At 39.1% G+C, this 25,753-nt stretch overlaps 2 protein-coding genes across 3 annotated transcripts in view; one reads left to right on the top strand and one right to left on the bottom strand.

Annotated features, from left to right (window-relative positions):
* Positions 1–25,753, top strand: part of LOC109421111 (alpha-1,6-mannosyl-glycoprotein 2-beta-N-acetylglucosaminyltransferase) — a 167,430-nt gene that overhangs the window by 60,983 nt on the left and 80,694 nt on the right. The gene's annotated exons all lie outside the window — the stretch shown is intronic.
* On the bottom strand, positions 259–25,753 carry LOC115255944 (uncharacterized). The gene is made up of 3 exons (XM_062846990.1): positions 25,441–25,753; positions 11,686–11,800; positions 259–1,047 (listed from the first exon to the last, which is right to left on the bottom strand). The coding sequence occupies exons 1-3, from the start codon at positions 25,506–25,508 to the stop codon at positions 448–450; spliced, it is 783 nt and encodes a 260-aa protein (XP_062702974.1). The 5' UTR covers positions 25,509–25,753; the 3' UTR covers positions 259–447.

Raw genomic sequence — 25,753 nt, 5'->3', positions numbered from 1 at the left:
AACACTGAATTATTGGAATACTCTTAAATAGGTTAATATTAGTTTACGGTTGAGTCTTTTCCCGACTAGAAAATTATACCAAGTTTGTATCATATTGTGCTAGAAATGAAATATGATAAAAAAAAACAAAACAAAAATTGAAGATAAGGCCTTTCCGCAAATAAATATTGGTGAAGTTTTGTGGGGTACCAATCAGGATGCCTTCAAATGCTCCTGGATATTATAGCAAAGCAACTTTTCAAACAACTTCAAAGGAAAACAGAGCTATTGGGGAATGTTGCAAGAATTTCATGTTCGTCCTTAATTACGATACATAATTATCTATTGAAATGGCTATCCGTTGATGTCCACACTTGGGTGAAGCAACCTCATCAAGAATCCTGTGTGTAGCACAACGCGGTGTGGCACTATCCAACCCATCCGACGCACGCCTACAGCAGTGCAAGATTACATTCTCGCCTGACAGCAGCCGCAGAGGTCGGAATCGTCGTTAATTTGAACGTGACAACTGCTGCGTGTCGTACCGTGCCCCATCACTATCAGCTGCTGGACGGCCTGTTCCTTGCTCAACAGCGGTCGGCAGCTGGGAGCAAGTGCCACTTTGCAATCGCTACGGTGTCCGCAGCTTCTGCAGCAATTGCACCGGGAGCCCTCCGGGTGCAGCAGCTTGGCCCTGGACGACACTTCCATGTGCGCCGCTGCCGACCGTACCGCCAACCGTTCGCTGAGCTCTTCCTCGGCCTGTTCGAAGGGGTCCTGTTGCTGCAAGGGCGAGCCGAACCGTACCGTTTGCTGGTGGGACATGCCAACGTCACTCCCGCTGCTGCTGCAGTAGTCCAGATCCAGCAGCAACTGGGTGATTCTGTTCCGGACCAGCGAGCCGATGCGAATGTTGGTCGCCGACAGGTTCCGCTGCTGAACGGTGGCCGACAGGAGCGACCAGTGGTTGGCGTAGTTGACGATAGTGCGCTGATGTCGGTTGAATTCCCATGGACAGTGCACCTGATGCCAAACGGTGCTCCGGGCGGTTTCGCGTGGCAATAGAGACTGCGAAATAAGGGAAATAGAGCGATTTCAGTTTTAGGTGGCATATGTGCGGCAGCGACATTGTGATTAAATTTAGTGGTTGGGTCTGTGAGTGATGTGGATGTTTGATAACAATTGGAACCAAGACAATTCACATGGATATTTTTTCTTCTCAATAACTCTGTCGAAATGTTCAAAATTCGATGAATTATGAAGCATGCCGTTTGGCGCGTTAACAATTCATGGAATAACTGAAGTCTGATTCCTACATCAGTTGGCTAAATCAGTCATTTTTTTTCCTCCCCTGTTGGGGAAATTAAGCCACTGCGTCCAATAGGCTGAACTTTTGTAGCATTAAATCAGTCATAAAATTTATTTTCTGAATATATGATATATGCAGAATTAAAAACTTTTCAGCAGTAGAATAACCTTGAATTGAACAAGAAATAATTATATACGCACAGGTTTTATATTTCTTTAAGTTATGTTTGTTTTGTGAGTACCGAGGTGAGAAATATCCAAAATACGTGTTACGGGAGCAAAGAGATACCGAAATCTTCGGAGTAGCTCGCAACTCAAGGGTGTTTGGTGCGAATCAGCTTTTTACTGAAAATTTGTTTTTTATTAGATTTACAATTTCCAACTCACTTAATTATATAATTTGGTTTTACACGTTTTCGACATCAGTCTGTCCTTTGTCCCGTAGCTTATACTCTTTGTACATCTGTGATATTAGTTAATTTAGTTCAAATATGTTTAGATGCAAACTTACTGTGATAACTATCTGTGATACACGTTTAGCTTAAGAATTCAATGCTAATATATACATTTTAATATAAGGATTTAAGAAATATATATGTTTTATGTATTTTCTGGTAAACAGACGTCTGATGTAACCGATCGTCGCCTACTCAACGCAAAGATGTCAACTACTCTTCCTTCTTTTTATTAATTCTCATTCTTCTCAATCATCTATCAATTTATCGACAGTATACATATCTGTCATCGCATTGCCGGCAGTGCTGGCAACAACACCCCTCATGCTGTCCTTGGCGTTCGCGCTTGGCAACTACCGGAATTATTTCGGCAATTCCTTCCAAAAAGTACTCTAGGTATTTACTCAAAAAGTTTATTCGGAAATTCGCTTAGGAGCTCCACTGGACATTCTTACAGGAGTTCTTCGGCGAATTTTCACAGAGAGAAACTGCAGAAGTTTATTCGAGATTCTTCAAAAATTTCTTAGTGAATTCCCCTAGAAGCTTCTTTGCAAATTACACTAGGAAATCCTCCGAATAAGTTAGTCCACAAGCTATTATACCGGTAATTCCTAGGGTAATTCTATAAAAATTGCACCAGAAGTTCTCCCAAGAATACGTTTATAGTAGTTTACGCAACAAGGTGCAGAATGAAGATTTTTACAGCACGAGTTGTACATTTATCCAACAATACTTGCCGAGTTTGATATTACGACGAGTACTGTAAAAATCGAGTTCTGCACCAAGTTGCGTACAACGTTTTTAGCAATTTCATAAATAACCGCTTGAATATAGTTTTTAAGATAACATTTTCATCAACTTACACACTGATGTCCATAGCAATGTATAAGAAAGTCTGATCATAGCAGGTTATACTGTGCAGTTGTCATATTTTTTTTTTCAAAACTGCGTCCAGAAAGCATCAAGAAGTTGATCAAAACTGAAAAAAAGTGCTGTATTGGTTCGTTACGCAACGCAAATCAGTGCTAATTACGCATTACAGTACTGCTAATTTAGTGTGGGAAAGTGGGCTTTTTCCTGTCAGATTTGCGTGAGGTAAAACAGCCTATTACGATAAAAAATTGTAAAAGAAAAATCAGTATTTTTTTTAAATCCTTTGATTATTCCTTTGAGAAGTTCTTCCATAGTCCCTTTGAAATGACTTAATTTCTTTAAATAATTTAACAGTGCCTTCGATGCTTACTTTGGAAATTCTTCTGGTTAATCGTTTAGAAGTTCTTTCTGTGATTCCTTTGGGACTTTTATTCAACAGCAATTCCTATGGAAATTTCATGGATATTTCTTTGAGAATTCTTTCGGAAATTCTATTTGAAATCTTTTGGGCCTTAGCAGGTAATTATTTTGAGGATTTCATCGATAATTTTTTTGACAATTTCTTTGGGAATTTCTTAGGCAACTTTGGCAATGTTTTCAAGAAGTGATAAATCAATTCCATTGGAAAATGCTTTGGAAAATCCTTCAACTATTTTTCATGAGATTACTCCTGCAATTTCTTCAGTTATTCCTTTGAGACTGATTCGGAGATCCTTTGAAAATTGTTTAGGAATTTCTTTGGCAGTTTGAAGTTGAAAAACAAGAAATTCCACTGCAATTTTTCATCCAAACACAAATTTGACCTACGTAGCATCGAACCAGGCTGTACTTGTTTATCTAGGCTTTGCTCACTTGAAAAAAGTGGCATATTATCCAAATCAAGCGCATTTGTTCGATGAGTGCTCTCAAAAACAAGGCTTAACGCTTCTTCTGACAATGTATATTTATCCCGAAAAAAAATCTACATGGGTTTGCCATATTGCTCCAGAAACTTCGACGGAAATTACTTAAAAAGTTCCTTCCAGAAACCCCATCTGAAGTTCCTCTAGAAATTCCTTCTGTAATTTTTCCTGGAATTATTTTAAGAGTACTGCCGAGAATTCCTTCGGAAGTTCCTCCAAGAATTCTTTCAAGATTTCGTCCGCAAATTCCTCCAGAAGATTATCTGGGAGTTTTTTTTCTGAATGTTCCTCCAAGAAATCCTTCAGGAATTACTTTAAGAGTTTCTTTGGGAGTTTTTCAGGAATTTATCTGAATACTTCGTCAAATCTCTTGCCGTAAATATGCTCAAAAAGTCCTCCAGGAATACTTTCATGATTTTTTAATGATATTTTTAAGTTTCCCTGGAAATGCCTTTAGAAGTTCCTATGAACTCCTGGGAGAATTCCTTTTAAGCCTCTTGCAGTTCCTTCAAGATTTCCTCCAAAAGCTTCTCCATTTTTTTTAAAGTATCTCTTTTAATTCTTTCGGAACCTCCTCCGGGAGTTTCTTCAGTAGGGGTTAGGGTTAGGGGTTTGTAGATTCCCTCACAGTTTTTCTCAAAATTCCTGTTGGAGCGTCTTATATGGACCCTTCACAAAATACTACATTCTGCGTCTGGTCTTCACAATTTAAATACTCATCGGGTTCCCCAGAAAAGCCTGCTGATCTTCAATGTATCACAGAGAAACGGATGTAACGCTTAAAACAAATAATTTTTGAAAATGTCGATTGATTTGTTTTTATTATAGAGACTTTCAGCCCTTGGCTGCTTTTGAAAAAAAAAAAGTATCGCCAGGCGGTAAAGCAAAACATCAAACAGGATCAAAAACGACGCCAGCAAGTGGCGTTATAATCTGAAATACGAAATACCCTAAGCAATTCCCTCTGAAATTTCATCAAGAATTAGTTTAGAAATCGTTAAATAAAGACATACTCCTTAAAAAATACGGAAAATGCTTTGCGTCGGCAGCGCCTTGTTTTAAGGTGTTTACAAAAACCTGTTAAGCTCAACGTTGGCAGTGTCAAAACTTTTCGTACCGAATGGCCACATTTCAGGAAATTTGACCGTGAAAAATCCTTTGTAGGTATCTTCTCGAGTAACATCAACCGAACAAAGAATTGTCCCAGCAATTTTTCTATTAATCTGCGTACCTTCTGCGATATTTGCGTGTCTTAAATATACTAAAATCTCTAAAAGTCAATTCCAATAAAAAAAAATCAAATTCATATTCACCGAGCCCGCGGTTAAGATCAAAACTGAATTTCAGCTACAGTTGATTACACTACGAGGCGTCGCTCTTATTGTCTTACTTTCTCTTTGTCATGTTCATTTTCGGTATCATGATGGTGGATGACACGGGTCCAAATCATTGAGGAATTCCTCCAAGATAACTTCACTATATTTTAGCCAAATAACTTGTAGATTTTTTTTTAAATTGTTAATGTTTCTATGAGCTTTATCTGACCATCCCCGAAAACGTTTTAGAAAAAATCTTCATTTTTTTTTAATTCTTTTATACACGTTTATATATCCATGGCATTTTTGATCTTAAACGTGTGATTCTTCTTAAAATTCTTCCATTGATTTCTATTAACGGATTTTTTTTTTCAAAGGTTTTGTTTTTTTTTTGTTTTGTTTTCATTGTGAAACTCATTTCTTTCTCATTTAGTCAATTCTTGTTAGAAATATTTTTGCTTTTTAATGCATACAGGAATTTCCCCCAGTCTTTCAGAAACATTGATTTTCTTAAGTATGTTCGTGAAGGATTGATGTAATGTGCTTTCAAAGATTTTCTCCCATTATAGTAGGAAATTAAAAAGAAATTCCAGATAAACTTCCTAATAAATCTAGGAATGCTAATTGAAAATCCCAGACGAATTTCAGATAAAACTCCTAGAGGACTCCCAGGAATTTCTGGATAATTTCAGAAGTATCTTCTGGAATTTCTTGAAAAGCTTCTGAAAGAAACCATGGTAGTGCCTCCGGAAAAAAAAAATCTGGAGTAACACTCGAACAAATTCTTGGAGATACTACTGGGCGAGTTTCTGGAAGAACTCTCTAAAAAACTTGTAAAAGGGACCACAAAGGAGTTCCTTCAAGTATTCCCAAAGGATTTTCTATAAGTACAAGAATCCTCAATTTCTTGAAATATTTACAATGAAATTCTTACGAGAGTTTTCGGAGAAACTCTCAGAAGATTTTTAGTGCACCTCTTAGATGAATTCTTTCAGACGACTTACCAAAGGAACTCCTAGAAGGATTCCCAGCAAGCATAATTGATAACTAGAATTTTCATAAGCACTACTGCACATTCGGATCTGCTAGTTTTCTCAATAACTCCTAGAAGTATTTTCGTGATTTCTTTTTATTTCAAAGGACAAATTCTACTCCTTTCAAAATATCTTTGACAAGACATGAATTATTAATAATTTGAAACAAACATCGGTAGAATTGGGAAAAAACGTTCCAGCTTGGACCAAAAATATGAATCACCGTTGAAAACGCTTTACATCTTTGTGTAAAGTTTTTTTACAGTAAACTTTCCAAATTATGGAAGGCATGTTGATTCACACGAAGAAAGTTAGCCACGAATGTAATGATCGACAATGCGTTCCAAGCATTTTAGAAGAAAAAAAGTCAAACTCATAAATTTGTACTACTTTGCTTCATCATACGACGTATGCTTCAGTTTCAAGATAAACTTAACAATAATATCCCGTCAGGATTTCAAACAAATAGGTATTTTTACATGTTTGAAGTAGTAATTTCTCTTCTAAAGTATGCAAAACTTCATCATCAGAGGAAGTAAAATCACCATTGAAGTTCGTTCACATGGGAATCCTTAGATATCACAAGGACTTTGTTCCACCGGCTGACTTCACTCAAACTAAAAACATTTGTACAAAGGTTTTTCTAGCCGTTCCGCAGACCGGTGAGCTTTCTTGTAGGCCTTGCGATCCGACCTGAAAGACGCTGAACCTGCAGAACATCGTCTCAACTCTTTCTACATTGTTTCCTGAGCTTCGCCAGATCAGAGTTCCACTAAGGGGTTCCTCATGTGGTCGTCATAGACCGCAGGGGGCAAGCTTCTTCAAAAGCTTCCATTATAAAAGTCGTTGTAGTATCATCTAAATCACGTGGAGTGTCAATGGATGGTGAGCATCCATGAAATTTGGCCGCAACCAAATCAGTAAAGAGATCCCAGTAGGATGACCGAGTATTCCTGAAAAGCAAAAATTGCGAAGTTCAAAAAAGATGTAGCGATGGTCATGTGAGGCGTCCTGAACCAGCCGAAGGACTCTTACTACATCATTTCTTAGGCTAGACTAGATCTGAGCTCCCCTCAGGGTTTCCCCTTGGGGTCCTCACAGACCGCTAAGGGCAAGCTTCTGGGGGTCACATGACCTGAACAGTAGGTCCGTAGTGCTATTCTTAGCCAGTTGAACCAACTGCTATGTACACTACACTGCTATCTAAGCTGATCTGGAAATGAAAATAATATTGATGATCAACTTCATCTGGGTCCGAACAGCTAAGTTAGACTGTCCGTTTTTTACTGCGCATTATTTATTTTAAAATCAATCATTTTTTTTATTTATTCGATATACCCAGAAAAATACCATAATATGTTTGTGTTGCTTTCCAGGATATTATCAAAAACATACAGAGCTACATATAAACATTATTACCGGGCTCGGCAACTAAGTACTAAGTTCTCAACAGCTGAGCTGTCCAAATATTTCCCCAGAAATTTAGCTGTAAAACTTCATATAGAAACTGCCCAATATTCTGCCAGATGATGGCTCAGTGAGGTAGGTTGATCAGAATGCAGCAATTTCGAGCGACTTCAACCTACATCACTGAACACAGCTTATATTTTAGGAATTTTCCCAGAAATTTCTCAGAAAGTGTGGCATAGGAAATTATTCGGAATTTCGCAAGAAATTTTCAGAAATATTGCTAAAATGCATCAGGAGTTCTGCCTGAAATATCCTTGTAACACAAACATTCTCTAACAAGGATTTAAAAAATGCTCCGAGCTATTTATCAGGAATACTGTCAACCGAAAATATTTAACGAGTTCCAATATTTATTTTTCCTGAAACTGTAACAGTATTTTCTGATATAATAATGCGAAGATTTGTGATATTCATATCGACACTGATTTTTCATTTGGGCCTAACTGACATTTTCGAGTTCTCTTCATCGATCCTCTCTTTGTGTTATCACAGAATGTGTATTGAGTTTTCCAAAGATTTTTTGGTTGAAATACGAAGAAGACGACTATATGTTGCTATAGAAACAAAAAGAATAATGAGTTTGTTTGTTTTGATCAAGTTATTAGCGAAAGAGAGAGTCGACGAAGAGAAATCGATCAAGTCAGTTAGGCCCTTATGAAAAATCATTGTGAATATATTATATTCAATTCGCAAAACTACTTGTTGTTAAATGCCAAAAATAACTGAAAAAATATAAAAGAAAGCTTTGAAAACTTCCATCTTAAAGTGTTCCAAGAATACCGGATTTTTTTTTTTTTTTGAATTGTAAAAATAAACTACACATACTGATATGACTCAGAAATTTCTTGAAACAACTCTAGCACAATATACACGAAAAATATTTTAAAACTATTGTTAAAAATAGCTTCTTATCATGAAATTCTATCAATAATTCTGCGAAATCTCAGGAAGTGGTTCACAATTCTCAACAATAGATTTTGAACTACAAAATTCTATAGTTTTTTACAATGTTAATCAAAATTCTTAGATGAAAGTTTAGCTAACACTGCTCGATAAAGTTTTACAAAGTTTGGTGTTATGGGATAAGAAAAAAAAGAACATCGGTTTGGGATCCTAGAAGTGTCATAGCGAAATAATTTTTTAAAAATATTGGACCGGGCCTTCACAGTTTATGACCGAAGTTTGTATAGAGACCTTGTTCAATTGATATGCGCATTAGAACGTGCCGAGCATATTAAGGCGTTTTCGGTAATTATGCTTTGTTTCGTTATAGTCTAATGCCTAAATATATGCACAGCGCGTCAATTGAACAGCCCAAGTTCTCCATACAAACTTCGGTCATAAACTGTGAAGGCCCGGACCAATATTTTTAAAAAATCTTTCATTATGACACTTCTAGGGTCTCAAACCCCTGTTCTTTTTTTCTCATTCCATAACAAAATTTTGTGTTGAACGGTGTAATTCTTCTACAAATTTTTGTCGATGAGGTTTCAAATTTTTTTTGAACTGTTTTGAAAATTCAAGAAATTTATTATTTTTGTCATAATTTTGAAAAATCGATAAAAAAATCCCTAAGGTATATGTGAATTTTTGTAACCATGGATGCCTTGTAATACATCATCATAAGACATGTTGTCAAAAGCACTCTCGATATCTTGATAAACCCCTATTGTTCTTGAGTGAATATTTTCTCAGCTTTATGAAAAAGATTCACACCCCACCCAGTAAAACATAAGTCAATAAAACACAAATATTCATTTTCACATTGAATTTGCAAATTATTTCTCATCGCTATAAAACCCAAATCTCCCGCGTCAATACCAATGCCAACATTGTGTAAATCTCGTACGCAATCGAAAATAACGAGATTTCGTGAAATTTTTTGAGGAAATTTAGCTATACTGTAGAACGAAATTTTCTTCGATCTTGAAGATGGTACTTGCTAATTTAGTTTTTTATAAGAAAAAGTTTCATTGCATTCGGTTCATGGAATCCGGAGATATAACAGCTCAAAGTTGGCTATCGGATAATTATACCTTTTTCTAGAATATTGCTTACCATATTCTTGTTTATCGACCGTATTCTATTATTAACTTGATGATTTTGTGGCTATATCGGTCTCTTTCTACTCATAGTATAAGTGAGTAGAGATCAAAGTGGATAATGAAATGATAGATATGATAGAATTCGCTAGGTAGCGAACAAGTGTGAACATTTATAGAAGGTGAAATTAGGCAAGTAGGCCATGTATTGAACGAATACATCGAATGCGTGAAACTTCTGCCGTGCGACCTGTGCTTTTAAACAGATCGGCTTGGTTGGTAGTTCATACCACCTTACCAAGACTGGCAAAAGTTTCAGGCACCCGACTGCCTATGTATTGTCCTGTTTTCATCACAAATTCTATCGATCGGTAGCTTTTTCGGAATTCGCACTCCGTTCATAGAGGTATGTCTAAATCGCGGCGTGTTCTTCCTATTAGCTTTTTCGATCTTATAGGATAGAACACTTTTCTTTTTAAGCCAAACTTTTTATATCATACTAGCTGTACCCGGCAAACTTTGTCTTGCCTGCTGCGTTTTTTGACGTTTCAAGTTTCTAGCAAAGACCAAGTCCCCGGTCAAAAAATGTAAAGAGACGAACCAGCCAAGGGCTGAAAGTCTCTCTAATAAAGACAAATCAATCAATCAATCAATCAAAAAATGTATGGAAGATCGATTTGCAAAAACTCTCAATTTTTCCATGTTTTTTGCCTCATAAACCTTCCTTGGGTGAAAACTAACAGAACAAAACTAAGACGACCAAAATTGGACCTTCCGTTCGTAAGTTATGCGCGGTCCCACGTATGCCACTGCATTTATATATATATATAGATTCTTGTTTATGGATAATGAAATGATAGCTATGATAGAATTCGCTAGGTAGCGAACAAGTGTGAAAATTTATAGAAGGTGAAATTAGGCAAGTAGGCCATGTATTGAACGAATACATCGAATGCGTGAAACTTCTGCCTTGCGAATTCTATCAAATCTATCATTTCATTATCCACTTTGATCTCTACTCCCTTATACTATGAGTAGAAAGAGACCGATATAGCCACAAAATCATCAAGTTAATATTGCTTACTTCATAAAGAATGGCCCGATCTTTCCCAAATTTGAACCATCGATAGACAACTAGTCGACGAAGTTACAGTAAAAATTTGAGAAATTTTAATGAACTTTTCAAAAAGTTAGAGCTAGTTGACCATTTTTTTGAAAAGTGAAATATTTACCTGTCTAGATCATTTTGTCTATCCTCTGTATGTCGCATTGGGTGGCTTGTCATATTACACTAGTTAACAAAATAAAACGAAAGTCGTGAACTTCTGTCGACGACCAAAATTTTTGAAGCATAATTTAGCACTGATATCGTTTTAGCTCAATATCGAGTTTTTCAACTTTTTAAAATATAGAATTAGATATTCAAATATCTTGCGTTTTTTTCAACAAATTTTAAATCATTTTCCATAATTCAAAAGCTGAATATAACACAATTCGATTATCTGAAAGCAGATTTTGCGTTAGATTGATGAGTTTTGGGGACAATATCCCCAAATTTTAGCAAAATATCCAAAAATATTTGAAGAAATGTAATTTTGTTTTCAAGAAGAAAAAAAAACATTTGAAAAAATCTTTCTCAACGTTTATTTGACATATCATATGTAGGCGAGTTACAGTAAAAAATTCAACACAACGAGAGCATTGATTACGGTGAATGAGATGTGTGAAGTGAGCGACTTCGCTTAAAAAAATCAATTTCAAATATCGATTTTAAATCATCAGCCTTGTATGGAAAGTCGAAAAAAAATCCGCTCTACTGTATTTTTTTTCCTTCGCGTTTTCGAACTCAGGGCATCATTCTACACCAAAAATGATCATTAGATTACCGAGTTCAAAAATGCTGTAAACTAGTGTTATTGTTGCGCGATGGTTTAATTTTGATTCCGTGATTCTAAGTATTTTTAAAAATTAGGTCTAACTGTTAGGCTTGAAACGCTTTGTTTTGTCATATCACGGTATTGAGTTCGTGATGAAAATGACGCAACATTCCGTGTGGAAGGGATTAGACTTTAACTTTTAAATATTCCAATTGTTAGATGGAGAAAATTGCCTGTGAGAAGAAGGAGTGGGATTGTTGAAACCGGTATAAAAAATGCCACCGTATGTACACACACTCCCCAATATGTGAATTATTATCGGGATGCCTTATACATAACCTTATTCGAACACTCACTAAGCCTCCGATTCATCCTACCTAACGCTAATGTGCATTTATACAGCAGTATCTATCGTTCGTATATACTCACAATGACGGTAGCCCAGAACTTCCGCCGCGGAACCACCGACAACAGTAGCTTCCGGAGTGCAACCTCACACAGCGTAAACAGCGTATCCGGTGTGATCCACAAACAGCGGGATATCCTGTGAAATAAAGTGAAGCGCTTTGTTAGTTAGTCCCAAATATACGCAGTCTAGGTCAGAGGCCACAATTTCCAACCATGGGGATGCGGAAGATTTTCCACCGCTTCAGGTGTCATCGGTGTTTCGTTGTCATCGTCGCATCGTCGTCGTCGGTATCGGACAAACTTTGCGTCAGAATGATAAAATCGTTCGGGAAAGTTTCGTAATTATTTCAATTATGTTTCAGCATTGAAGGAATCACATTGCACGCCCAGTAATGATCGTTCATCGTGGTGTGGAACGTCAACCCTCGAAGGGATGCGCATTGGAACGGATTGAAGCCAGAATTTCCCGGAAAGTTATTTACTCGCCTCATGATTGGATTGAGTTTTGCAGAGTGTGCTTTGGCACTGGAGCAGGTTCAGCAGATTTTTTTACAAGATAATTGGGACAAAAGTTCAGTTTTTTTAATTGTATAAATATAAAAATTGAATTTTTATTCTAAAAATACCTTGAATACTTTTAAACAATGGTTACTACACTTCGATTCTCTGGAAATATCACTTGTTCAATTAGAACCGAGCTCTTGTTCCCAACTTGCCCTAACCTTGCACAAATGCTGATTATAATTGATGCAGCAAACTTTTCCGAACTAATAATATTATCCCAACGATGTGTAGTATACTACCGCGATGTGTACTCAACCGACTCCGTTCCGTACGTGTGAGGGTGCAGCGTGCAGCGCTCCAGCTCCCTCCAGCGCTGAATGTAGACTTCTCTATTATTGAAACCCTGCATCTCCCGGTGCATATCCGCTCGGTTCACCGGAGTTGAATCTAATTTTCATTAAAAATTAATATCGAAACATAAATCGAAAAACTTTTCTCGCTTGGCTGGGCTCCCGCCCGACCGGTATCGTGTTCCTTTTTCCGGGATGCCGAGGTCCCGATGCTGTTGATGCTGGCTCTCTCTGTGTGCAGTGCATGTTTGATTGTGTGTTGTGGCATGCACCTGATTCACGTGCATACACTTTTAGTGGAGCGAGGCAACGCCACCAACGCCACATAATTCAACTTCGAGGCAGGATGCCCGCCTCCACCGATTCGTGGGCGTAGCGGTAACTACACGCTGCTTGAAGTTGCAGCGCGCATAATGTAGTCGGAAGCAAGTGCAATAGCGCTAGGAAATTAAATTGACTTTTTGAACTATGACCGGCCCACCAACTGCTGTCGTCGTCAGCGACTTCCGGCTCGGAGAGATGGTTGGAAAATGCACTCTCATCTGGTGCAAAGATTAAGCCTGATTTTCGTCAATAATGCATAGATATTTTAAAATATTAAGTACATAGTCGGATTCAATGAACTTCCAAAGCTTGGTTGAAGAATTATTGGTTTATGCATGTGATACTATTTTGGACCACGATCCTCGTTACGTTCCTCATAGCGCAGTATATATTTTTCTCATTGTCTCACGGTATGTTCTCGACACTTTTAGCTGCTGGCAACTCACTGATGCTCCGGCAGGAACTATGTTTCAATTTCCTACATCCTTCTATGCTAGCTACTATGAGTAATGATTGTCAATACGTTTGTAGTCGGAAATAGATCGACATTTCAAACTTAAAATATAACAGATTGAAAGTTGGTTTGAAAATTCTTGATTTCTATTCACTGAATTTTCACAAAACTATCCCGTTTTTTTTAACAATTAACGTTTTTCGCGATTTTTCCATACGATTTTTTTAATCTGAATTAATGAGATTTTAGCCCTAGACTAGTTCATCTCGGGAGCCACGCTTTACTTTCCTTCCGATGGAAGAACTCACATTTTGCGAGTTTTGTTGGGAGTGGGATTCGATCCCAGGTCCTCGGCGTGATGGTCGAGTGTTCTAACCATCACACCAGGTCCGCTCCCTTCCCATACGATTTGACAGTTGTTGACTACAAGGATGGGATCATTAATTTGCAATCATTTACATTCACTTGCTGTTAACTCGCTTCGGAAACATCGCAGCAAAAATCAATGTAAGGAACACTTTTTCATTTTTGTTTTACCTGAAACTTTGTAGAAGAATATATTAGCATAGAATCAATAGTTAAGTTAACAAAAGGCAGCAAACGTAACTCTCCACGGCGTGAATGTAATTTACATTCACCGCGTGGAGAGTTGCCTTCGCAGCTCACTCACGACTTTGGTATGCGTGTGCGACCCCAATGCTATTCGGCAAACTTTCAGATAAAACTTCAAGGTTAAATTCATCCATACATTATTGTTTTTCGATAGCATGCTTCTGAACTAAGATAATAGCAAGTGAATGTAACTCTTTGCAAATGAATGGTCCCATTCCTGGTTGACTACCATGCTTCCGTGAGCTCGAGGTGAGAATTTGAGAAAGTTGACAACCGAGAGCAGCACAGACGATGCATTGAATACAAGCGATGGTGTCGCCTTCGGGCTGTCAGCGCTGGAAACTAGATGCTATGTATAATGGTTCTTGTCTGCACTTTTCGCTGTTGGCGCCAACTGATAGCAATCACACAAATATAAACAGCGATCATTTTATTGAACTCCAGTTTATTTTTTGAGTGATGGGGGGAGAGGCAGTGGTCTGGGACTATTTGAGATTGTCTGATAAATTTCTTGAGCATAGCTCATCGGATCTACATGCATAACTTGTATGTTTGAATGAAATTCAAGCTTGTACAGCCTTCTGCAACTATGTGTTGTTTAATAGTGAGTTCAATCTTTGTTCGAGACTTTCCAAGAACTTCCTTAAGTATGAGTCTTAGAATCTAAAAGCGTAACCTGTCTAAAACATCTTAAATTTGTCCAGAAACCGACTGAATCGCTTATAAACGCTTTAATCTTTTGAAGCCGGATTGCTTCGTCGCTGCCGCCGTATCCTCGCCTCTAACATGTCTGTTATGCTCGTATTCAGTGCCAGGGATAATATATGCCCCCTCCGGCCCAAAGTGTTAAAACGCCTCTGAAATCCCGATGTAGATGAGAGTAGTGATCCAAAATGTCAAAATAGTAGGCCCCCTGAAATTTCCTTGGACCCTCTTATAACGCACTTAAGATCCTAAGAAACCCCCAAAAACGCCTTTGCAAAGCTTCCAAACCCCGCTTAAAATCATCTGAAACTTCCTGAAATGTCTCTGTAAACCCACTGAAACTCCGTCGGATCTCTTGTAACGCACTTCTGGAACTCCGTTGAACCCCACGAAACGCACCCGAAAATGCCTCTAAAACCCGCTCTGACACTTCCTGAAATGCCCTATAAAATGCCCTGGAACTCCCTTGGAATCCATGTAAAGCACCTGAAACCCTACGAAACCCACGAAAACAACCTTGTAACGCCTCTGATCCTTGCTGAGAATCCTCTAAAATTTCTTGAAATGCCTCCGAAGCCCCTCAGTCGCCATGTAACGCGGTCTCATGTGCGTCTTCGAAATCCCTGTAACGCCTGTAACGCCTCCGAATTTCGTTAGAATCAGAGGATGTTCCCGAAATGCCTCCGAAAACGTCATCGGACGCCATGTAACGCACTCGATACCCTCCGAAACCCCCAGAAAACGACCCTGTAACTCCTCCTAAACTCGCTAAAATCCCCTGAGACTTCCTGAAATGCCTCCGGAAGCCCCCTAAAACCCATCTGAGTCCGTTCGAAGTGCATGGAAACACCACAGTAATGCATGCGAACTCCGCTGAAAATTCTCTGAAATATAATGAAATGCCTAGGCCCATGTAACACACCATAGACCCTCCGAGTACACAAATACACACCGCCCACCGTCTCCGAAAATGTCCCTGAAGCCCTCTGTAACGCCCCTGCAACCCAAGTAGCAATTTAAGTTTTATTCTGCTCTATGAGAGATTATTGAGTTACGATGGGGAGCTCGGTCGGGTCGCGTTTTACGATGGAAAAGGTGAAAAAGTGACGCGATCATGTGGCAGTTGCGGTCTATTGTCTTCGGTGCACACAATTATTAATGGAGTCAAGGCGGGGGTGCGGTCATCTGACGAGATGGAATTGGGTGAGATCATTCTGATTTCTTCTTTATAGAAGGAGTCGAGATAATTTTGCCAATGCGGTTTCATGAAACTCTTTTAAAAGCACATAGAGTGCCATAACATCTACAAATTTATCCTGCAGCTCTTAAATTGACTTTATATTGAAGAAATATAAATGTTAGAAGAAAAATATTCAAGCGCAAAATATTTTAAACAAATAATACATAATTGGCCAGATTACCTCAACGTCTGATAACAAGCACCACACTAGACTACTTTCGTTCGAACCAAGGTTGTTAATCGATAAATTATCGCCGATAAGTTAACGCCAACTTTGACTTCGTTGACAGTGATTCGATAACTCGTCGTTAACGATAAATAATGCGTTGAATTATCGTTATCGTTATCGTAACTTCGATAATTTATCGAAAATTATCGAGTTAACTGTTGAATGCTGAGTAAAAAAACATTTTAGTCTGAAATTTTCCTGCGGCGCGTGTATGACCAAAGTGTGTGATATTATTAATCATAACAATTAGCTTATTAATCAGTCGACAACATCCCTGTAGGTATTCCCGATAAATTCTTGGAAGAAATTCCAGACTTCTATGGCAAAATTCCGCTGAAATGGCGGGGAATTTTCTGGTGGAATTCCTGATGAAAGCCCTTGTTTACTTAATAAATTACACGATGGAATCGCTGGCGAAATATTAAAGAAATTCTTGGAGGGATTTCCAAAGTAATACCTGGCGGCAGAGATGTCCATCCCAAGAAACAATTTTTGCTTTAAGAAATGTTTCTCAAAGCAACGTTATTAAACTGCAAGTCGCATTATATTTGAATAGTTTTGAAATAAAACTGTTGTTCAACTCTTGTTCGCCCAAAAATGAGAATCTATTCAACATCAACCGTTCTATAAGCACGATGAATTAATTGTTTATCCAATGATCGTACATTGGATGTGAAACTCTTGTTCAACGTTAGAACCATCAGCTATTTACACAACCATCAGAAACTTTTCTTCAACGTTTATTAAACAATGTTATAAGACGCTATTTGTTTAATCGTTTCAGAATGGTTTTAGAAACCATTATTTTGCATTAGCAGCATAGTGCATAATAACAAGCTTTTTTCGACATTTATTCCACCATAATACAATCAAAACATACTGGGGCCGTGATACACCTCACGAAATTTTTTTCTATTAATAGATATGGTTTTACAATTGCTACAACAACTATTCTTAAACGTTTCTTCAATATCATTGTAACAATAAAATTTCAAAAATAATTGAACTTTCTCCATTTCTGCATTTGTATTGAATCTGGAATACCTCTCTCTCTCTCTCTCTGATCATATACCCACAATATCTCCATTTTATTACATTTTAATGGGACAAATCACATCAATGGAAAGAATCGAACTCTGGACCTCTTGTTTCACAGTCGTCTGCATCCGCTCTGCTTCAATCCGAATTACATGAATGGGCAGATTTAAAGCAGTAAATAAATATTCAATCCCTGAGTCGAATACATTACCGTACATATGTTGCTTAAACATTGCTTAAATGTTTTATTCAACTGATTCTCTTCATAAACATTGAAGTTGATCAATGTTTAAATAATTGTAACCGCAACGTTTAATCATAAGGCATGCACGCTAATTATTTTGCTTGTCTGTCAGTAATTCACGGTGTTGTGTTGTGTTGTGTTGTAAAATTGGTGACTCTTCAAACTTTTTTTTTGTTTAAACGCCCAAACAAGTGAACTTTGTTTTATTTTCACCGCTTTTGTTTCGTGTCGGGAGGAAAATGTGTAGGTAACATTTGTGTATACCTCCAAGCAGCGAAATATATGAGCATAAGGAAGCTGAGCCCGGTTTGACCGGTGCCACCAAAGTTGGAAATCTACTCGTCAATACCAAAGAGAGGAGCCGCCCAGGATTCACTTCAGGTACATTTTCTGGTGTTTTTGTTGCCGATGTTGCGGTCATTGGAGCGTGTAGTACAAAAGGTGAGTCGAAATCTTTTTAAAAGTGTGATATTTTGAACTGCTGCAAGATGTTTGTTTGGTCTTCAAACTTGTAGCCGTGGATGCTTTTCTTAGGCTCCTAATCAGCAATCGTGTTTACAAATAGGACCAAGGCGAACAACGATAATTAAGTGACACAGTACCACTGCTAATCAACATCGCTTGAATAAAAGCGTAACATTTGTATTAAAGAAACCTGATTACATCTAGTTGTTAAACTATTTCAGTGTAGTTGAATAAAATGATCAAGCAAAATTTGTTAAACTTTAGATAAACTACTTGTTCCATTGTAGATCATTTGTGGAATAACGGCGTCTAATGCGTCGGAAGCAGCTTGCATTCTATCATTATTAGAGGACTATTAGACAGATGATGTGAATACCTAAGCAATTGTCTTTAAACTCCTGTACGATTAGTTATTCAATGAGCAGAAATATGATTAACAAACGTGAAGTTTTCTTTGCATGAAACATTTATTCGCCATTTTGTTCAATATATACTCTTGTACAACAGTCGGCGCCTTTGTAGAACATTTAATCGACTGGCATGCTTATTAATGATTTTGAATTGTTACTATATAATCATTGTTAGGATATATATCCTCAGTGTGGAAAAGAGAAATAGAAAATACACCACTCACGCTGTGCATCTCAACAGGAGCCCGTCTCTTATATGTGGATCCACCACTGCGATTCGGATGCGCGCAAGCTTGGTGGGTAGAAATAAATATCTTTGCTCCCTGAGCACTAGGACACACAACAGTGCGGTGAGAGCGCTTTCAAATTCTCTCCAGTGAAAGTGTAAAAAATCACCCGGGCGCGCGCTCCAGTGAGGTTTTTGCGCCAGAGTGCGCGCTGCGGTGAAACACCGGAGAGTTCCCGCCCCGGTGATACCATGGTGATGATTCGGTGACTGCTGGGTGAAAACACGCGAGAGCGTGTGAGAGCGATGCGCGCGAAAGAGTGAGCCACACTCGATCCGAGGCGAACGAGCAAGAGCACACACTAGCGCGTGGGTTACCCACCACCCAAAACAGGAGAAACTGGCCTTATGGTGTGGTGAAAAATGTTCCTATCCCCAGTGTGGTCGATAAACTGACGCCAAAGTGAATCGCTACGGTGAAATGCCATCTCTGCCTGGCGGAACTCCCAATAAAATAGTTACAATAGAATTCTTGGAAAACTATTCGATAGAATATCTGGCACCGGCAGAACTCCCAATGCAATGGAAAAGAATTCCCGATTGAATCCATTATTTCGAATTTCACGATGGAATCTCTGTCGAAATACTCCTTATGTAGAATCCCTGGAGGTATTCCCAGTGATAATTCCCGAAGGTTCATTATCTGCGATGGAAAAAACAATTGTAACTTTCGAATAATTTGAGCTCTGTATGTTGCCGTCAAAGATTTTCACTCAAGATTGCTATGATTGAAAATCCCGTAAGTTAACTGCAGTTAACTTGCGTTGATTTATCGAGGGCCGATAAACCTTGCGATAATGTATCGTCATCGCAGTGAGCGATAACGTTGAACGCAATTATCGTTATCGACGATAACGATAATTTATCGATTAACAACCTTGGTTCGAACACATAATACATGAATAGCAATCTAAGCATGAAGTGCTCAAATTTGAATGTATAGAACTCACAGCGACGCATATCAAGTTTGTTAAGTTTTGCTTCAAGTAATTCTTCTTCTTCTTCTTCTTCTTGGTGTAACGTCCTCACTGGGACAAAGCCTGCTTCTCAGCTTCTATGAGCACTTCCACAGTTATTAACTGAGAGCTTCCTCTGCCAATGACCATTTTGCATGCGTATATCGTGTGGCAGGCACGAAGATACTCTATGCCCAAGGAAGTCAAGGAAATTTCCTTTACGAAAAGATCCTGGACCGACCGGGAATCGAACCCGTCACCCTCAGCATGGTCATGCTGAATACCCGTGCGTTTACCGCCTCGGCTATATGGGCCCTGGCTTCAAGTAATATGAATGCTTAATTGAAAATAGGGTGCTCATATTTCCCCAATAGTTTGCAATCGATGCAAAAAACAAACTGTTTTTTTTAATCATTTCTCGTAGTACAAATGCAATTTAACTACAGTAATCGCAAGTATGACTCAGTAAGCAGCTTAATATTATCAATATCGTTTTGGTATTACAGTGTACGAAAGATTCAACGTTGTTTTCAAGCATCTTCAGATAACTTTCAAGCGGTGATTTGCGTGTAAAAAAAAAACAAGTGACAAGTATGTAGGGTTAGTTTTGAAACCTTATTTTGTCACAATCGCGTTATTCTGCGCAGGTAAAATGAGACGTTTGCATGGATGGTTTTGGTGAAGATATGACGAAGCCACACCTCGAATTTTCACGAGCACAAATCTGAAGAACCGAATGTTGGTTTTCGCTGAAAAGTTGATTGTTTGGTCACCACCAGCGGGTAACCAATCGATCAACTTTTTAGCGCAAACCGACATTCCGTTCATCAGATTTGTGCTCTTGAAAATTCGAGGTGTGGCTTCGTTATATATTCACCTTAGGACTCTGTCGCGCCGCGGGCGCATTGCTATGAGAGTGAGTAATGTTAAAACAAATCGTGTTTTTTATCTTGCGATTGATCGGTAAAATCGGAATCTTGCTTGTTCTACGATTATAGCGACGCGTATTTCCAGTGGTGTGAATCATATTACCTACCATAGGTACCCAGATTCACACCCTACCTTACCATACTAACAAATACTCCTTCCCGAGACAACTGTGGAGATGCTGTGGATTCCACGGTTTCTAGTAACAACGTTTGTTGAACTAACATTCCTTCCCTCTTCCGATGACCGTAAGGACGTGGCTGGCGCCGTTATTGACTTTCAAATATTGAACTCTCGAATTGTGCATATTGAGAGTGCATAGCTAGTCCCAAGCATCATTCAATGGTTCTCTGTGCAACTTCGATTGTTCTGGTCAATAACGGAGTAGCAACTACTATGTGTAAGATTATCTTTGCTTTTGCAAAATAGTATAGTAAAACCTCCATGAGTCGATATTGAAGGGACCATCAACTCAAGGAAATATCGAGTAGTGGAACAAAAATCCTTTGCGAAGCTTTTTGAAGGGACCATCATAGTAACCTAGAAATTATTTTTCAGTATGGAAAAATTAACCTCCATGAGTCGATATCGAGTAAAGGAACATCGACTCATGGAGGTTCGACTGTATAAATCTACTTTATTGACCTCTTCATCAATTGAAAAAAAAAAAGATTCTTATAATTTATTGCCCATGTTTTCAACTGTTAGACACAGCGGGTCTCGAACCCTGATCGAGCGATTGCCGGCCGCAGCCGATAGCCCCTATACCAACGGTACTCAGTGAGAGGGAGAGTAGTTGAAGGCTACGCTTTCGTACTCCCGTCGCATCGGTGGTGGAAAGTGGGATCTATTTTTAGATTCGAGGTTCATCAGACTCTCAGTTTTGGGAAAGCTTTGAAATATGCGCTTGGAAGCTGATAACATATTTTGTTATTATTAAGTATTTTTATGTTACCGCGATAGACCAAAATTATTGATAACTAAATTTGATATCATCTGGTTATCATCAATTGGAAAAGATGATAACACGAATAACCAAATTATAACACCGCTTATTATCAAAGTGATATCTTTTTGTTATCCGCCTTTGCTCGGGTAGCTAGGTTCATACACAAATCTGGCCTAGAATACTCAGGGTCTTTAAAGCCGCAGTTGTGAATGTGCAGATATTCAATATGACCATACCAAGGGTGACGAGTTCGATTCCCGGTCGGTTCAAAAACTATACATAATGGAAATTTCCTTGTTTTTTTTTTGGGCATAAAGTGCCTGTTATACGATATACACATGCAAAATGGCCATTGGCAGATGAGGCACTCAGTTAGAAGTGCGCATAGAACACCAAGCAGAAAAGCATGATTTGTTTAAGTGTGACGCCAAGATGAAGTAGAATACTCCAGGTTTTGCAACATTTGTACTTTTTTTACATTTTTATCGAGATTTTCATTTTTTAATGCTTGCAGTAAATCGGAGATGCATTACAAGCATTAAAGTAGCCTGGCCTACTGTGCAGCGTTTTTGATTCTACAGGACAGCTATTGAGTGATGACATCTCGTACCAACCGCTCAGTTTTTTGAAAAGCAAATTCGTGACCATCGGTGAGAGTGACGTAGCTGTGAAGGTTAATGTCACTCTTTGGTCCGCAGCTTCCAGGGATGGAACACAGGTATTCAATCCGCGTGCCCTGGTTCTTTGAACCTAGGTTTACGCTTTTTACTCGCTATCTGAATTGAAACAAAACACTGATTTCTGATTTTCTGACGTTAATAGAAATAATTTTTCGTACGCCCGCGCTTTGTAAAAGAAAGGAAAAACAGCCAGAAACGATCTCACTCATCTCCGGAACTCCTCCAGTTTGGTCGAAAATCCCTTCAGCGTCAGTTGAACCGTTTTAAGCTGCTGGTTCACGGCGGATTGTTATCGAAAAAGGAATCCTTAAGCAGCCTAAACAATCAGTCTGGAAATACTCTTCTATACTCTTCTTATACCCTTGGATACACCAAATGTGGAGCGGACCTGGTGTGATGGTTAAAACACTTGACTATCACGCCGAGGACCTGGGATCGAATCCCACTCCCGACAAACTCGCAAAATGTGAGTTCTTCCTTCGGAAGGGAAGTAAAGTGTGGGTCCCGAGATGAACTAGCTAAAAGTCTAAAAATCTCGTTAATACAGATAAAAAAGGATACACCAAACTAAAACTGATAAACATTCTCCAGCCGGAAAAAAAATACCAGCTGGAAGATACCATGATCTTCTAACTGTGTATGTAAAAAATGGGGACCATAATCCAGTTTCACCTTAAGGGATACCATGAGAGCTTCAAATTGGTTTCATACGTTTCAGAGGTTTTGAAAAAGTTTTTAGTGGATTTCTTGGAGGTTCCAAGGAAATTTTACAGAGATTTCAGGAGTAGTCGGGGCCCGTGGCGTAGTTGGTCACACGTTCGCTTCATATGCGGATGGTCATGGGTTTGATTCCCAGCCCCGGCACTTGCAATTTTTCGCCAGCTGCTCTTTACCGAGGGCGGCTGACACTGACCCTCTTCTGAGCCCCATGGCTCAAACGGACCCGGATACCTGGAAATCGGCGAACTTGCTACTCATAATGGACCCCCAATCGGACTGGAAAGGAACAACGGCCATCCATCATCCTTGTGCTCATCATTCTACCATGTAGTAGAAAAGTGAAAGCAGCAGAAAGGCAGCCAGTTCAATGAAGTAAAATAGAATACATGTAGGCGCTGTACAATATTGTAGGTGCAGCTGTCAATTGAAGTCGCTCACGTAGTGCCCTAGTGGACAATAGAGCTGTAAATTAGGTTAAGTCATTAAGAATAAAAAAAAAATTTCAGGAGTCTTGTGCACGTTTCAGAGACACTCAGCAGGGGGTTTCAGAGTGCATTCCAGGGCGTTCGATGAGTTTTTCAGGAGGTCACAGCGAATGTCAGAGAGTTTCAGGGGGCTTCCAAATATGTTCCTGGAGATATCAGGCAGTATCAGGGGCGCACTAGTGGGTTTCAAAAGCTCTCAGGGCGTTTCTATGGACATTTTATGGGCATCTTGAGTAGACTCAGGAGATTTGAGGTGCTTCCAGGGGATTTCAGAGGCGGTTTAGGTTTTAAGTGTGTTCCAGATGCTTCAGAGGCGTTTCAGGGGCTCAGATGATTTCTGGAGGTTACCAGAGCCGTGTAAGAATGATTCGGAGTGTTTCATTGGATTTCAGGGGACCAGGGATTCTCAGAGGGTCATAAGGGCAATCCAGAAGAGTTTCAGAGAGCCTTAGGGCTTCAGTGGCTATAAGGGAGTTTCAGGGATATAAGGAGTTTTCAGAAGATTTTATGGGCCATTTCAGTGTCGCATGGGATCTCAGGGAGTTTCCAGGGATGTCTCAAGTGGTCCCATGGAATTATATTAGAATTCGTAGGAGTTTCAAGGGATCGCAAAGGGTGCTCATCAGATTTCAAGGGGTTTATCATGTTATTGAGCTGGTTTCCAATGGTGTTATAGGGGGTCTCAGAAGATTTCATAGGCCTTTTAGGAGCTCAGGAGGCTTTGGTTAGTTTTCAGGAGCGTTTTAGGGCAAAATGGCAAAAAATCCAAATACAAACTTTAAACGCATTCCATTGTACCAATAGTGATGATGTTTTGAATTTCGCTTTTGAGGAAAAACATCAGAGAACACAAACATGGCTGCCACAATGGCCGACTTCGACACCTACTCACGTTTTCAAGAGCACCAATCCTAAAAATTCGTAAACAATTGCGCTAGATTTGGAAAAGCTGCTTCTTTTTGCAAATGTGCAAAGCTAGTGCCAGAGCAAACAAGTGCGGCTTGGTTCGATGTTTCGTTCGGCAAATTTGTGCCTCTAAAGTCTGGATGCAAAATTGCAATGGGATTTCTTGATGTTTCACCTTAAGGGTAGTGATTCAGACAATGACATATTCTGAATATCCCTAAAGCCCGTTAATGACGAGCAGTTGCATTAGTCCAGCAGTGGTGATAGTCTTAGTAGCCACATTAATTACGATGGTATGTTAATCTACTAAGAATTTTAAATTAGGGAATCGCGCCACTTGGGCGGTGGCTTCTATATTCGTCTGTTTTCCACTATAACTCAGTCAAATTTGAACCAATTGACACAACTTTTGGAATGTGGTGAGATAGGTATAGTATCTACCTGTATACAACATTTCAAGTCAATTGGTTCAAAATTGACTGAGTTATAGTGGAAAACAGACGAATATAGAAGCCACCGCCCAAGTGGCGCGATACCCTATTTAAGGTGCAATACATATTTTACAATGTTTGAGTATGTTTATAGTTAACATTATTTTTTGGTGAAAGACTACTTGTTTATATTGATTACAATTACTGATTTAATTATTTCATTGCTATGGTTCATAAGGCTTATTATTGTGAATGTATCATTGTATAGTTTACTATTTTGTGTCGTGGTTTCAATCAGCTTTCCCAGTATTTGAAATTGAAACTGTGCAACAAATTTATATTTCACCTCTAGTGTAGATTAGGATTTCTCGGAATCAGCTCTGTATTTCGTCCCGAATCCCGGGAAAAGCATCAAAATGGGAAATGAAAAATCTACTCTGCTATACATATATTTCAAACACTCAACCCCAACTATTACTTTTTTCGCTTTTGAGCCACACGGTTTACTTTTTCAGTAACGAATGTTAAATTGTTCAAATAGCTTATCGCGAAAATTTGATACCAACTACTCTTTCTAGTAACGCCATCCATTCTCCACTCCGACCCTGAACAGTGTACTAAAAGTTACTTGTTTTATTGGGATTTTACTCCACCAAGCCGACGTCGTCGATTGGACCATGCATATGAAATTCCGTATAATCTTCTTTGGCAGGATAAAAGCTATTAGCGTCCCAAAATCACCATCCATTAATTTCACACCAAACGACAGGCGATACCGATACACATTCTAACGCACCACCCGGGTGAGCCTCTATATCACACAGCAGCAGCACACGCACGCCCCTCCCCCCCAGAACTCACTTCCGTCTCCGGTACACCTTCGATTTGGGCTGGAATCCGTTCGGCAGTTTAAACTGTATCACATCCATCCCGGGGGCGCGCGGCCGGTCGGGATTTTGGTCGTAAATCCTGACACTTTTAATAATTCAGCCCGTTAATCACGCGCAACTTTGGATCGGCACAAATCGGTCCGGGGGAACTAAACTGCCGCGCCGCACCGGCGAGGAAGCTGCCGAAAGCTTGTGGAATTAATCCGCGTGAGCTCACAGCCCGTTGACGAATGGTGAACGATTTTCCGCAACAGTTTTTCCCACCCACCAGCAGTGGGGAAAGG

The sequence above is a fragment of the Aedes albopictus genome, chromosome 1 (assembly GCF_035046485.1).
Source record: "Aedes albopictus strain Foshan chromosome 1, AalbF5, whole genome shotgun sequence".
NCBI lineage: Eukaryota > Metazoa > Arthropoda > Insecta > Diptera > Culicidae > Aedes > Aedes albopictus.
Note: the sequence above shows the minus strand (reverse complement) of the source record. Positions and strands in the feature narration are given on the sequence as shown.

What these genes read in the sequence shown, in the direction of transcription:
- LOC115255944 (XM_062846990.1), bottom strand. Translation starts at nt 25,508, where the DNA reads ATGGATGTGATACAGTTTAAACTGCCGAACGGATTCCAGCCCAAATCG. An exon ending in AAGGTGTACCGGAGACGGAA is followed by an intron (nt 11,801 to 25,440) that starts GTGAGTTCTGGG and finishes TTTATTTCACAG; the next exon opens with GATATCCCGCTGTTTGTGGA. An exon ending in AGTTCTGGGCTACCGTCATT is followed by an intron (nt 1,048 to 11,685) that starts GTGAGTATATAC and finishes CTTATTTCGCAG; the next exon opens with TCTCTATTGCCACGCGAAAC.